The 12,008-nt window shown below is 48.4% G+C and overlaps 6 protein-coding genes across 6 annotated transcripts; 3 read left to right on the top strand and 3 right to left on the bottom strand.

Moving 5' to 3' along the window:
* Window positions 1-82: 82 nt before the first annotated feature.
* On the bottom strand, window positions 83-4,539 carry EV420DRAFT_1665409 (exoribonuclease 2; the record flags this gene model as incomplete). Its single annotated transcript, XM_060478972.1, has 16 exons — window positions 83-1,017; window positions 1,066-1,369; window positions 1,422-1,567; window positions 1,620-1,677; window positions 1,735-1,815; window positions 1,868-2,564; window positions 2,642-3,164; window positions 3,222-3,340; window positions 3,400-3,552; window positions 3,601-3,714; window positions 3,765-3,867; window positions 3,927-3,956; window positions 4,010-4,159; window positions 4,216-4,264; window positions 4,315-4,466; window positions 4,516-4,539. 16 exons carry the CDS (start codon window positions 4,537-4,539, stop codon window positions 169-171), a joined length of 3,552 nt encoding a protein of 1,183 aa, XP_060333641.1. The 3' UTR covers window positions 83-168.
* A 70-nt stretch (window positions 4,540-4,609) lies between these two features.
* EV420DRAFT_1266518 (uncharacterized protein) lies at window positions 4,610-6,169 on the top strand (the record flags this gene model as incomplete). Its single annotated transcript, XM_060467334.1, has 4 exons — window positions 4,610-5,119; window positions 5,168-5,347; window positions 5,393-5,520; window positions 5,572-6,169. The coding sequence occupies 4 exons, from the start codon at window positions 4,610-4,612 to the stop codon at window positions 6,167-6,169; spliced, it is 1,416 nt and encodes a 471-aa protein (XP_060333642.1).
* Window positions 6,170-7,122: 953 nt separating this feature from the next.
* On the top strand, window positions 7,123-8,466 carry EV420DRAFT_1640207 (uncharacterized protein; the record flags this gene model as incomplete). Its single annotated transcript, XM_060477072.1, has 6 exons — window positions 7,123-7,356; window positions 7,414-7,554; window positions 7,635-7,710; window positions 7,766-7,897; window positions 7,950-8,137; window positions 8,197-8,466. 6 exons carry the CDS (start codon window positions 7,123-7,125, stop codon window positions 8,464-8,466), a joined length of 1,041 nt encoding a protein of 346 aa, XP_060333643.1.
* Window positions 8,467-8,923: 457 nt separating this feature from the next.
* Window positions 8,924-10,497, bottom strand: EV420DRAFT_1640208 (uncharacterized protein; the record flags this gene model as incomplete). The annotated part of the gene is made up of 2 exons (XM_060477073.1): window positions 8,924-9,401; window positions 9,458-10,497. The coding sequence occupies 2 exons, from the start codon at window positions 10,495-10,497 to the stop codon at window positions 8,924-8,926; spliced, it is 1,518 nt and encodes a 505-aa protein (XP_060333644.1).
* A 180-nt stretch (window positions 10,498-10,677) lies between these two features.
* On the top strand, window positions 10,678-11,348 carry EV420DRAFT_1266295 (dUTPase-like protein; the record flags this gene model as incomplete). Its single annotated transcript, XM_060467320.1, has 5 exons — window positions 10,678-10,796; window positions 10,852-10,961; window positions 11,010-11,111; window positions 11,162-11,232; window positions 11,283-11,348. The coding sequence occupies 5 exons, from the start codon at window positions 10,678-10,680 to the stop codon at window positions 11,346-11,348; spliced, it is 468 nt and encodes a 155-aa protein (XP_060333645.1).
* Window positions 11,009-12,004, bottom strand: EV420DRAFT_1330887 (uncharacterized protein). Its single transcript, XM_060468805.1, has 4 exons — window positions 11,519-12,004; window positions 11,370-11,463; window positions 11,162-11,307; window positions 11,009-11,111 (listed from the first exon to the last, which is right to left on the bottom strand). The coding sequence occupies exon 1, from the start codon at window positions 11,915-11,917 to the stop codon at window positions 11,519-11,521; it is 399 nt and encodes a 132-aa protein (XP_060333646.1). The 5' UTR covers window positions 11,918-12,004; the 3' UTR covers window positions 11,009-11,111; window positions 11,162-11,307; window positions 11,370-11,463.
* Between the last annotated feature and the right edge of the window lie 4 nt (window positions 12,005-12,008).

Consider the following 12,008-nt stretch of genomic DNA (forward strand, 5'->3'; position numbering starts at 1 on the left):
CATATTCGTTTGTGATATACCTACATCTTTCTTGATTTTCAGGTGTACCCTGGCAACATTCATCGATGTACTTGTATCCTATAGGGTTGGATAAGGCACTCAGATGTTAACTACCATGATTACTTACAGTTTATGTACAGATATGCGAAAATGAAACCATGTAACTTATCACCAAGCACGTCCCCTGCCTCTAGATGAGTATCCGCTTCCTCCACGACCTCCACTGTTGTACCCGCCGTATCCATTAGTAGATTGACCATAACTTCCAGAGCTACTACCGTAACCGCCGCCTCCGTAACCACCTCCCTGTCCGTAGCCGCCATAAGGGCCACCACTACCACCACCACCATAAGCTCCTCCCCCAGATCCATACCCACCATAACCACCGTAAGAGTTGGGCGGAGGACCACCTCGAGGGGGGCCTGAGTCTCCATATGCAGAGCGACCACCTCCGTAAGCGCCGCCACCATATCCACCATAAGCGCCTGCGCCTGCATCACCACCATACCCACCATATCCACCTCCTCCGTACTGCTGCTGCGGAGGTGGCGGGGGTCGTGATTGATACGGGCTTGGGTGATAAGAATTACCACCTCCTCCCCGTCCTTCATAACCTCTGTCATTACCACGAGAAGGAGGACCATACGAACTAGGCCGTGAGTGGAAAGGGTCGCCTCCCCTGGGTCGATCATTCCCGTTGCTCCTCCCCCCACCGCCCCTGCCACCGCCGCGATCCCAGCTGCCACGACCTCGGCCTCTTCCGCCACTGCGCGTCGTTTCGAGATCTTGGGCCTGAAGAACACGAGGACCCTTCTTTACTCCCGGTAGCATTACCGACCGATGGGGTGTTATTTGCTTGGGGAAGAAATAGATTACTGACAAAGAGCGATCATTTCTAATGTCTGGAAGGTCTTGATTCGTGAGAGGATTGAAATACGTCGAACCAGGTATACAATCAGGGTTGGGAAGGGCACTCCCACTGATACCTTTGCTAAGAGCAGTATCAATGGTCACGGCCTAGGAACATAGTCAGTAAATGAGTGTTGAATCCAATTGAGATATGACCTTATTTGACTTGCGTTTCCCATACAATTGCTCGTAGAACGGATATATAGGATGTTCATCAGAAGCAAAAATAATTGAATTGCCCCAGGAGTTTCGGCGCACTTCCTCTTCGGAGAGACCATCGTAGTGCAATGCCATAGCCGCCAAAAGACGCTTCTCGTCTATAAAAGGAAGCAGCGCAACACCTTGCCATGCCATTCTCTTTCCGTTCATGTCTATTTGGAACGACTCAGGATAGTAGTCAATGATCGGCGAATCCTCATCAAGCATAAGGCTGTGGAATACAGCCGGTATGTGCATGCGACTATAAATTTATTGTATTAGTGCTTTAGATTGAATTGTAGGCAGACACGAACCTTGCGGCAGGGAACACACCCATCAACTGTTCAAAAGGTTTGAAGGGTTCGCCAAGATCGAATGTAATATCCAGTGCTTCGATATCAACAAAATCTGAGGCGAAGGGAGCAAAATGATGCGGATAATACCACTGCCAGGATGGCGCCTATATCCGTGTCATAAGTCTCAGCATGTCAAACGAGGCAATGACAACTCACCCCTTGATAATAATATCTGAGGATCCATGCCATTCCTTCAACATAATGTTTGACAAGACTGAAATAGACGGTGAACACGTAAATTAACTGAATACATCGATAACATGAAACGCACGCTTTTCTGAACTCTACATCGGATAGTTCCACTCCAAACTTCTGACGATAGTACCGTTCCTTGTAACCAGGCTCCCACAACCTGTAATAAAACATTTAGCACCGTAATTGATGAAATCTCGGTTCTGACATACTTCACTGTATCTTCTTGTTCTACAGTTCCGTCTGCATTGACCTTCAATGACAACGAGGAAGTAATGCCAATCGCTGTATCTTCCTCTTCTTCATCAGGTAGAGTGTCATCATCAGCTTCAGGACCTTCCTCCACTTTACGCTTGGTCCCGGCTACGACACTATCATCGTCTATTTGTGGAACATCTGTGATAGACTCCATGGAAATATCCTGACTCAGAGAACTATCCGCCTGCATGACTGTAGCAGTAGGCCGAGAAGAAGGTGACCTCATACGAGAAGCATCAAGAGTTGCCGAAGGTACATCAGCTGTTGCTGGGGGTTTCGCGGGAAGGGATAGATCAGGCTTGCCGGAAAGCTCAGCTTTAAGCATTTCAGCGGCGCTCATGTTTGCCATTCGAATGGCGCGAATATTAGCAACAACGTCGCGGTTAGAGCCGGCCAAAGCCTGAGTCGCAGCAGACATGTTTAGTTGAGATTGTGTTGTTCGGGGACCACCCAGACCAATAGAATCAGCATTCGCAGCGAAATCAGGCCGCTGGGGAAGAGAGGGATGCGCCGGGTAGGAACTAGAGTTACTCGAAGGAGTTGTCGGACCACCTGTCTGGGAGGCAGAGGAGGAAGATCCAACGGTGACAGTTTTCCCATTCTGAGCCTCCAACTTACGACGTTTGGCATTTGCATCTTGGCGGTCTTCAGCTATAATCAAATATATGTTATTTAATGTCTTCTTCGAAGCAAGAAAAAGGGGATTTGATTAGGGTCGCAGCACAGACCTTCACGTCTACGTTTGAAAATTTCATCTTCTCTCCTTGCGAGACCTTCAAGAATGATCTGTACACGTGACAGCTCAAGTTGGCCATGGTTGGCAAGATAACCACCCATCCTAGGTAGTTCTTGTTTCCATATCCTCAACAGCGTATCAATGGCGCCTTCGCGAATCTCAAGTGATGGGAGATGGGGAAGAAAATCGTTTCCGACAAAGAAGATGAGAAGCACCCAGTCATCAATAGCTCTTTCGAGATCAAAAGGGAAGGTTGCTTGGGGTGTGTCGAGTTCGACTTCTAGATACTCGCGAAGAACAGCGACATCGAGGAAAATAAATGGTTTGGGTTTCTGTACAACAGCAGATGCTTTCCTTTGTATTTCGTCTTCAGACACTGTACATTGAGCGGCATAGTGGCCCTCTTGACCACATTTTCGGCAGCTGGTCGAATTCGCGTCGGAAAACACATCCTCTCGAAGTACTCGGAAATGAGGTTCGTGTGTAGCTAGAGCAAGCATAATAAGATCAGCATCCTGGGAAAGATTATGTTTATGTGAGATTTCAAGTCTATTGTGAAACTCGACACCTACCAGCCCATATATCACGTGCCGTGTGTTCGGATCGTGTCCCGGATTGACCCTCTGGCGTCTTATAAAATCCATGATTTTGTGCTCTCCCTCACCAGGAACACTCGCATCGGAGATAATAACTTGGATCTTTGTAAAGCAATTGATTAGCAGAAGAAGTTGAGCCACAAAGTAAACATACGTTCTTCCAACCGGCAGTCTGAATTCATCTTCTGAACAACCCAGTACCGAAGTGAGCTCGCTAATAGAGCCATAAATGGGGTTCCTGGGGTGATGGCGTTGGAATCCCAGGCCTTTTTGTTCTTTTCATCTGCACTGATCTCCTTGCCCATTGCTGCTTCACATGTTAATGACGGTCTACATACAAAAAAAAAGGACGCACATTCCCAAAGAGCTACCGATTCTTTCCGTGCTTCCTCTTTGTCCTTGGCTTCCTGGGCAGCGCGGAAACGTCGCGACCGTTGTTGATTCATCTTCGCTCGAGGTGCAACGCCATCTGACTCAGCGATAAGAAATAGTCAAGCGTTGCATATCACGTTGACTCACCAATTGCCATGAATAGTAACTTGCGAGGACGAATCATATTTACAACCCTCTCTGTATACTTGAACACTTCCATCATCATGTCCTCTTCAGTCTCTGGGGCAGGCTAGAATCCGAAGTGTGATAATCAGTGTTGGGAAATAGTGATGATATTATCCTACGTACTTTCCCTTCGGGGTGAGTACATGGGTGGACCTAGTCTCAGAAGTGAGAGGAGTAAGACGTTAGAAAAGAAGGCAGCGACGTACAATGCCGTTCATGTCAAGGTACAGATTGTCAAATTCCGTCCCATTGGGATTGGGATCTGCCATGTTGACAGGAATATCAATAGACTCTGCCTCTGGATCACCTGGATCCCCCGTTCGAATAGTAACATTCGTCTTCGGCGACCTCATAGACTAGAAAGATACTGTGTCAGAAGCCTTCGCTCTTGTATCCCTATCATTCCACTGACTGATTTTAGGGTACTTTTTGCTGAGCCAACGGAACAGAGCAGGGACACCCTACGATGACGTTTAGCTAGCTCATCGAGTCGCAGAAGTAAGATTTTTACCATTGCTCGAGTTTTGAAAGAGAGGCAGAAGTAGAAATAAAGATAATTGTCAAGTTTATGTCGCCAGAGTGAACGAATGCGTGGTTTGCGAGAGAGCGATGGTCGTCGTCGCTGTGTAAGCTTTCACTTTGATCAGCCACAATTTTGGTGTACTTCGTATACGTAAGCAAAAACTAAATAAATAAATAATATTAATGACACCAAAAAGTCTGACTCGGATCTCATCGTTGCAGACGTTCGCTTCCTCTCTCGCATTATCAGTCTCTATTGCCTGGATTTTCACGTCCTATCTGTTATGCCTACGGCGACTAATGCATCCATATCCAAGGATGGCTCCGTTACGTCGAGTTCCAAACCGGCGTCTCAGCCGTCTCAGAAATCGATGACCAAGGCTGAACGCCGCGAGCTGCAGGAACGACAACGAGCCGCAAAACTAGCACAGAAGCAACCACAAGGCTCCTTAAATTCTGCGGCATCATCCTCGAAATCCAAGCAGGCATCGACACCACAAAAGAAATCTCAGGTTACTGACACGAACAAGCCTGCTGCATTGTTAGGAAAAGAAGCATCGCTAACCGCCAAAGATGCCGCTTTGTCCGTTGCTGCTGCCGCTGCGGATAGTGTTGAAGCCCAGAAATCGCGTGGATTGCGGATATTTTCCCACTTTGGCGCGCCGAAACCGTTGGGAGCCGGGGTGAAGGGCGATATACATCCGGCAATTGTTAGGCTTGGTTTACTGTTCTCAGAATTCAAGATATGTGGCGCCAATGCACGCTGTATTGCGACTCTTTCCGCGTTTAAAACGGTGTGCATACTTTTATTTCGTTTCTATTTTCTGCTTACGGACCTCCAGGTCATACAAGACTATACAACACCCCCTAATAACACGCTTTCACGACATCTAATGACACATATCTCGCCTCAGATAACGTACCTTGTATCTGCAAGACCCATGTCCGTCACTATGGGAAACGCCATCCGACAACTAAAGCTAGAAATCAGCGGGTCTGACATCGACTTACCCGAACAAGATGTATGCGTCTTTTTTGTGCTGGAGCTTTTCACTAATGTCTCGTAGGCCAAGGATGCACTCTGTCAGAAAATCGACAATTACATTCGTGACCGAATAATAATCGCGGACGAAGTCATCCAAGACCTGGCTGGCAAGAAGATCAAGGACGGTGACGTTATCCTCACACATGCCAGGTTCAAACCTTTTTTCCTTCCTGATTCCCTGTATTAAAATTTCTTATTAAGGTCTTCATTAGTTCAAAAGATCCTTTTGCACGCACACTCAGAAGGAAAACGATTTTCTGTCATCGTAGTCGATTCAAGGCCACTTCTCGAAGGAAAAAAGCTTCTGCATGCGCTCACTTCTACGGAACCTCCAATACCTTGCACATACGCATTTCTTTCCGCTCTTCCTTCCGTCGTTTCTGAAGCAACGACTGTTTTGGTTGGTGCTCATTCGCTCCACTCTAACGGCGCAGTGTATTCAAGAGCTGGGACCGCGCTGGTCGCAATGATGGCCAAGGCCCACGGGGTGCCTGTTGTAGTTTGTTGCGAGACGTACAAGTTTAGCGAGACTGTCATGCTGGATGGGTTCGGCAAGAACGAGCTAGGTGTGTGGAATCCATTTCGATCGGAAAGATGCACACCCAGATGTTGTATTCGATCAGCCCCAGCAAACTTCTCACCTTCGGAGCCAAAGCCAAATCCGACGTTAGAAGTATTGAATCCACTCTATGATGTGACCCCGCCTGCGAGTATCACGGCAGTCGTTACCGAAGTCGGTATGATCCCTCCCACCAGCATCAGCTCAATACCCCTCGCCTTGGGTAAAACAAGCTTGTAGTACACACAGTGAGTTAGCTGGTCTATACATTGGTGTACGTGCAACAGACTTTTGTTACTGTACCTTGATCATCATATCAGCATAGCACGTTTAATAATATACCCTCAGCAGCTCGCTCGCGGACTGTTGGTATCTATGCGCCCTGCATTTGTGACGTCTATGTACGGGACCCACGGGACCGGGCAGACCATGCGATACTTATCGGACAGCCATGCGCAAGACAGAACTTACTTGGATAGATTTCTCAGGATTTAGTTATCAGTCTTGGCTTCGACGAATAAGCTAGTTGAGCATCATCATCATTCACACGCACGGCTAACCGGCACAACTAAGTTCGAGACTTATTTGCGTTCCAGCTTGGAAATTTATGAATGTCCAGGCAGCGGCAACTAGCCGCGACTGGCCCTGCAAATACATTCCCTTTTCGTGTCCCCACTCCATAACAAATCATAGCGATGCCACCGCAGGAACATTTCCAGGTCTTCACACTGCTGGTCAACCTCATGTCTGGCCCTATGATATGACTCACCCTGGCTTCTCCTCTTTTGGTTCTCCTCTCCCAAGCACATCCACTTTAATTCATAGTCAGGAGTGTCGGAAATCTTCTGTCACTGTCATTCGTCTCAAGTTTTTTTCATGTCGATCTCCAAGATCCATGAGATCTAGTTCACATGTTTCACGCAGCCGCTAACTTTCAGTCTCTATTTTACAAGGCAATCATGTTCCTCGGATTTTCATTGGAGCATCGATATCTATACCACCTGCCCCTAAGGTGCTATCTTTGAACGCGATTCTGTCATCGGACTTGGGAAGAATGCATTGTAATGTATATCAGCCGAAAACATTTCACGATGCCTCTTTTTAGCGTGGAAAACTGCGAGCTGATATAAGTCCCGTGCATGCAAGTACATTGACTCCCCAAGGCGCTCGATTTTTGACGCTCAGTTCCGCCCATGGCTGACCAACTGTCCCCAGAAAATGCTCAGTATGTTCTCGCAATCTTCGAAGTGTTTCTCTATGGTATTTACCCCTCTTTTCACCGAAATGCTATCGCTTACGACAGATACAGGTTTCTCCTGCTAGGATTCATGATCACGTTGTGGACTCTGGTCCGAGGGAAATCGTGGTCTAGGGTCAACAAGCTGGTGCTCCTCTTTGCCGTGTGTCTTTTGGCATTCCAGACCATGGTTCGTCCTTTCTATCTTGCAGCTGTTAGGTTATTCATTAGGCCATCCCGAACACAGTATACCGTCGTCGGCATCCGACGCAGGTACCAGGGTTTTGTTTTACTTTCGGGCTCCTCGTATCCTGGCGGTCCCAGCGCATTCTTCGAAAATGTCACCACAACGGCCATCTTGCTGAGGAACATTTCCTGGGATCTTCAAGTCGCTCTTGGAGATGCCTATTGTGGTATGGAAATTTGATTCTCACCCACCTGAACTCCGCATATTCAACAATTTCCTAGATATGGCGTGCCTATGTGGTTTGGCAAACGCCCTGGATCGTCATTCCTCCAATTGTAATTTGGGTTGGATTTATAGGTGAATCCGCCACCAGTAAACCCATTTGGAATTCCCTGCTAAATTGCATCTCTAGTCGCCGCCGTTGGGGAGCTTCTGTCCATGAAAAACACTGTGCCATCTATCGAGGGCCTTTTTGCGCCAAGTGTACAAGCATGGTCCACGGCAGCACTAGCATTAACCATGTCCTGCAATCTTTTGTCGACTTGTAAGCACTGCATGGCTGGCTGATATAAATCCATACTTACGAGTCTTGCAAGTCCTCCTGGCCTATCGTCTCTGGACACTGGAAAAAGAGTCGTCGGGGGGATCACGCCATAATGTGTCCATGATGAAGCCAATCCTGGTCGTCGTGGTAGACACAGGGTTGCTTTACAGTGTCTGGGTTTTCGTTGCTTTCATCACCGATGTATTGGGGTCCAGGTTTGAATATGTGTTTGACAACTCCGTAAGTTGTTTCCCTCTAGCCTAACCCTATGCCCGCTCATGTGACCGTTTTTGTATTAGCTCCCTTCAATTATTTCCATTGTGTTCTTCACAGTTCTGCTTCGTATTGCATGGATGCAAAATATGCGAACAAAACAGGGCCTTGCTGACTCGCGGTACGGAGCAGGAATGGCCACTCTGTCTACGTTCGCTCCCAGAGAGAGACGGTCAGTCGAGACGCGTCCTCCGCCAGTTCAAGTTGGGTTTGGCCATCTCAAAGACCGTTCTGGTACCGAACATTCCACCAGCGATACGCAGAAAGACGACGCGGAGATATTCCAAGACGTCTAGTCGACCGAGCCTTGCACTGGCCAATGGCAGCTGATTGTTGGCGGCGCAAAATAGTCGCGGATCTATTAAAATCTAGCTTTCATTAATTCTATGTGGAGACCTCCCTCGTCCAGTCGATATGTCAGGTTGTACGTCCCGTGTCCTCTTGCCTAATTATAGTACCAGCACAGGCTTAATATAAGAGTATTGCACCGAGTGATACAGCTGTACCAGCTTAAGTGGCAGTAGATAGAACCAAAACCTACTCGCATGCATCCTCAGCCCGATGTTGCGTTAGGTAGGGGTGGACGGCCTTAGTAATAACAAGGAAAGTATACTGATATCCAAGGCAGATGACCAATGCGTCATAATTTACGATCCAAGATGCACAGCTAGAATTTGAATAAAACAACATTAGTGTACAGATTATTGACTATACTGTAAATCAAGAAAATCTTCGGTATCCCTCTAGCTGATATTATCGCAGTGACATCGGAAAATCCTCAGGATAGCTTCCTTCTCCAACGCCGAACATATCCCGGAAATCCTTGACCGCATCAGGCAAACTTCCTTCGGGGCATACCCCCGTCTCGTCATCCTCCTCTCTCGAAGCAATGACAGTAGTGTCCCCGTCTTCTTCTTCATCTACTATTGGCCGGTCCGCAGGGTTGGTGGAAAATGGGTAGGCATCATAATCTGGGTCCGATTCCGTGGCAGATGAGTTCTGCGTGGGATTTACGGGTGGCCGGTCTGCGGGATTTGTGGAGAAAGGGTAATCATCGTACTCGGGGTCTGAGTCGGTCGAGGAAGTGTATTGCGTCATAGAGGGAGCAGGCGGGTTATCTCCTCTGGCAGTGCTATCATCATCTTCGAATATATGGGAGATGTCCAAGCCTGGATCGGACTGAGAACGTCCCAGTGCGCGCCAGCCTTTCGAAGAAACGGATCTTACGAAGCTACAGAAAGCATCATCAAATTTGAAAAGTGGCAAGGAGCTGACAGCGTAACTTACTTTCTGTCGAGAGATCGAGACGTGATCCATGATATATCAGTTGCACTGGTGATCTCTACTTCGCTCTGGCTCTGTGAGGTGGGGACAATGTCCAAGGGTCCGGGCTTGGGCATGTATGAGCTGAATAAAAGGCCAGCGAGGATTCTCTGGGGAGAGAGTTGGCTTAAGCTAATTTCCTGCGACTGAGAGGTGGGGACCACACAATCCTCTGGCACACGATCGTCATCTTTCCCAGGGACCACATGCTGAGGAGAAGAAGGCTCTGGAAGATTTTCATCAAAGGCGAGAGGGGGGATCAAGGGAAGATTCTGAGAAGCAGCAGCGGGGCCCGATGGGGGCGTTGCGACTCGAGTGATGCTTAGGCCTAGCCATTCGTCGTCCTGGCTTTGCTGGGAAGAAGGTATCACAGATGGTGAGCGGAGCCTATGCACGGTATGACGCCGTGACAAGCGTTTCAGAGGAGAATCGTGAGTCGGGGCATGGGAACTCGGGATAGAAGATACACCTGAATAGGTGACGTGACGTCGAACCGGCGTGCTGGGGGTGGTTAAGAGAGCTGCCCCAGTATTTTTTCGGTGAGAAAAAAAAGAATTTGAAGAATGCCTGGGACCGTGGTCAGCAATTGAAACTGGGGTTGGCGGAGCGACAGTATGGGAGGGCTCCGGGGTCGATGCACGATTGTCGGAATCATCGAGGGTGAGGTCGATGACTGGCTCTTCCCTGTGAGCAGCGGTATTCCGTTTTCCTTTCACCATCGATTTCGGGGTGGCATAGTGTTTAACGATTGGAGTCGGTGACTTGGATGTCGACGCGTTTCTGCGTCCATCTGACGCGTCTAGACGACCATTGAGCGAAGTAAGACGACCACTACGTGCTACACTCTCGCCATTGCCCTTGGCCTTCTTTGTAAAAGGCTCGTGCTCGTCGACCTGCTTTCTCTTCTTCGACGCCGCGGGACGAGCGTTCTCTTTCTTTCCTTTATCGACAGGTTTGAAATGGTCTGTTATCTTCCGTTTTCCTTTGTCTTTTGAGTCGCGCATTGGAGGAAGGAGTCAAAGAGCGTGGACGAGGCATGGGAAGGGCGAGGCAGCTCGACCGAATCGGAGTTTCCACGGTTACAAACTCCGCTCATCCACTTTTCTGGCGACGCGACTTTCTTTCCTTCTTTCATTTTTACTTCCATGTCCGACCTCGAAGAACAAGCCAACAAGAAAAGAAAAATGTCTCCTTCTGCCCAGTCTGTCGCGCCTGCTGCCTCTCTTCTCATCAAGCGGCTCTCAGACAAGGCAAAACTCCCTACAAGGGGATCTGCCCTCGCTGCAGGCTATGACTTGTACAGGTACGCTCTCTACGCGTATTGGTCGCGCAGGTTGCCTAACGTGCTTCACTTTTAGTGCTGAAAAGAAAACTATCCCTGCTCGCGGCTCAGCTGCAGTCAACACGCAACTATCGCTGGCCGTTCCTATTGGAACATACGGTCGCGTCGCGCCGAGAAGCGGTCTTGGTACGCGCTCTTTTCTCCCCCAGGTACCCTTCTCTGAAGTTATGAAAGCTTCCAAGCACATGATTGCCACTGGTGCTGGGGTCGTGGATGCCGACTATCGAGGCCCACTCTTTGTCCTGCTTTTCAATCACTCCGAGAAGGATTTCGAAGGTGACGGCTAAGCCATATTGTTGATAAACATTGAACTGATGGCTATGTAGTCGAGGAAGGAGATCGCATCGCACAGCTGGTGCTGGAAAAAATTATGACCCCGGAAGTATTGGAAGTCCAGGTAAGTTTATTAGCGCAATGTATCACACAGCAAATACTAAATGTTTGTAGGATCTTGATGAGACCCTTCGGGGTGCTAATGGGTTTGGGTCAACCGGAGGGCACGGTTCTCTTTGATCTATTGGATGTATTACTGACCTGTATGATTACTGATGTACCGCCTCCATCTCGTCCCGCTGATGTTCATTAGCGACAAGGAGGAACAATAAGATCATCTTTTGTTATATTTGACCTGATAGAAAGAGGTTTGGAATAAGCAGGATAGCTTCAATGGACAAGAAAAGTACCTAATGTCTCTTGTCTGCATCCACAACGTAAAAGTTATCTACCGTACGGGCTGCATATTTCAGCAGTGAACGTCCTGATGCATCCAACGGCGGTGCATTAAGCTGCGTGTTATCCGTCCTCTCCGTCGCTGTGTCCAAGTCAACACCCTCTGTATCGACCAGCTTGACAGCCTCAACCAGTCGTACAAGTTCCTCCAGCTCGCCTTTAACCCTGTCAAACTTTTCCGACCCTTCTTCCGGAGGTATGAGAGCAGCAAGGTCGTGAAGGTGATTGAGTATCGCAGGGGATATCGTCGGTGTCGGATACGACGAGAGCAATTCGTTGACCGACCACGTCGGTTTCAGAGGGATACCAAATTCATCTGTTTCTGCACGAACAGCAGAAGATTTCCATTCCATCGTCTAGGACGGCAATAACAGCGACGAATGGGTTGCAGTCCAAGTCTGAGCATGACGAACGAGGTCGGATCGGACTTTGAAATTTTCGCTC

This window comes from Desarmillaria tabescens, assembly GCF_030435595.1.
Source record: "Desarmillaria tabescens strain CCBAS 213 chromosome Unknown EV420scaffold_10, whole genome shotgun sequence".
Classification (NCBI taxonomy): domain Eukaryota; kingdom Fungi; phylum Basidiomycota; class Agaricomycetes; order Agaricales; family Physalacriaceae; genus Desarmillaria; species Desarmillaria tabescens.

Bases quoted from the DNA above. Each gene is read 5' to 3' on its own strand.
- EV420DRAFT_1330887 (XM_060468805.1), bottom strand. From the start codon at position 11,917: ATGGAATGGAAATCTTCTGCTGTTCGTGCAGAAACAGATGAATTTGGT.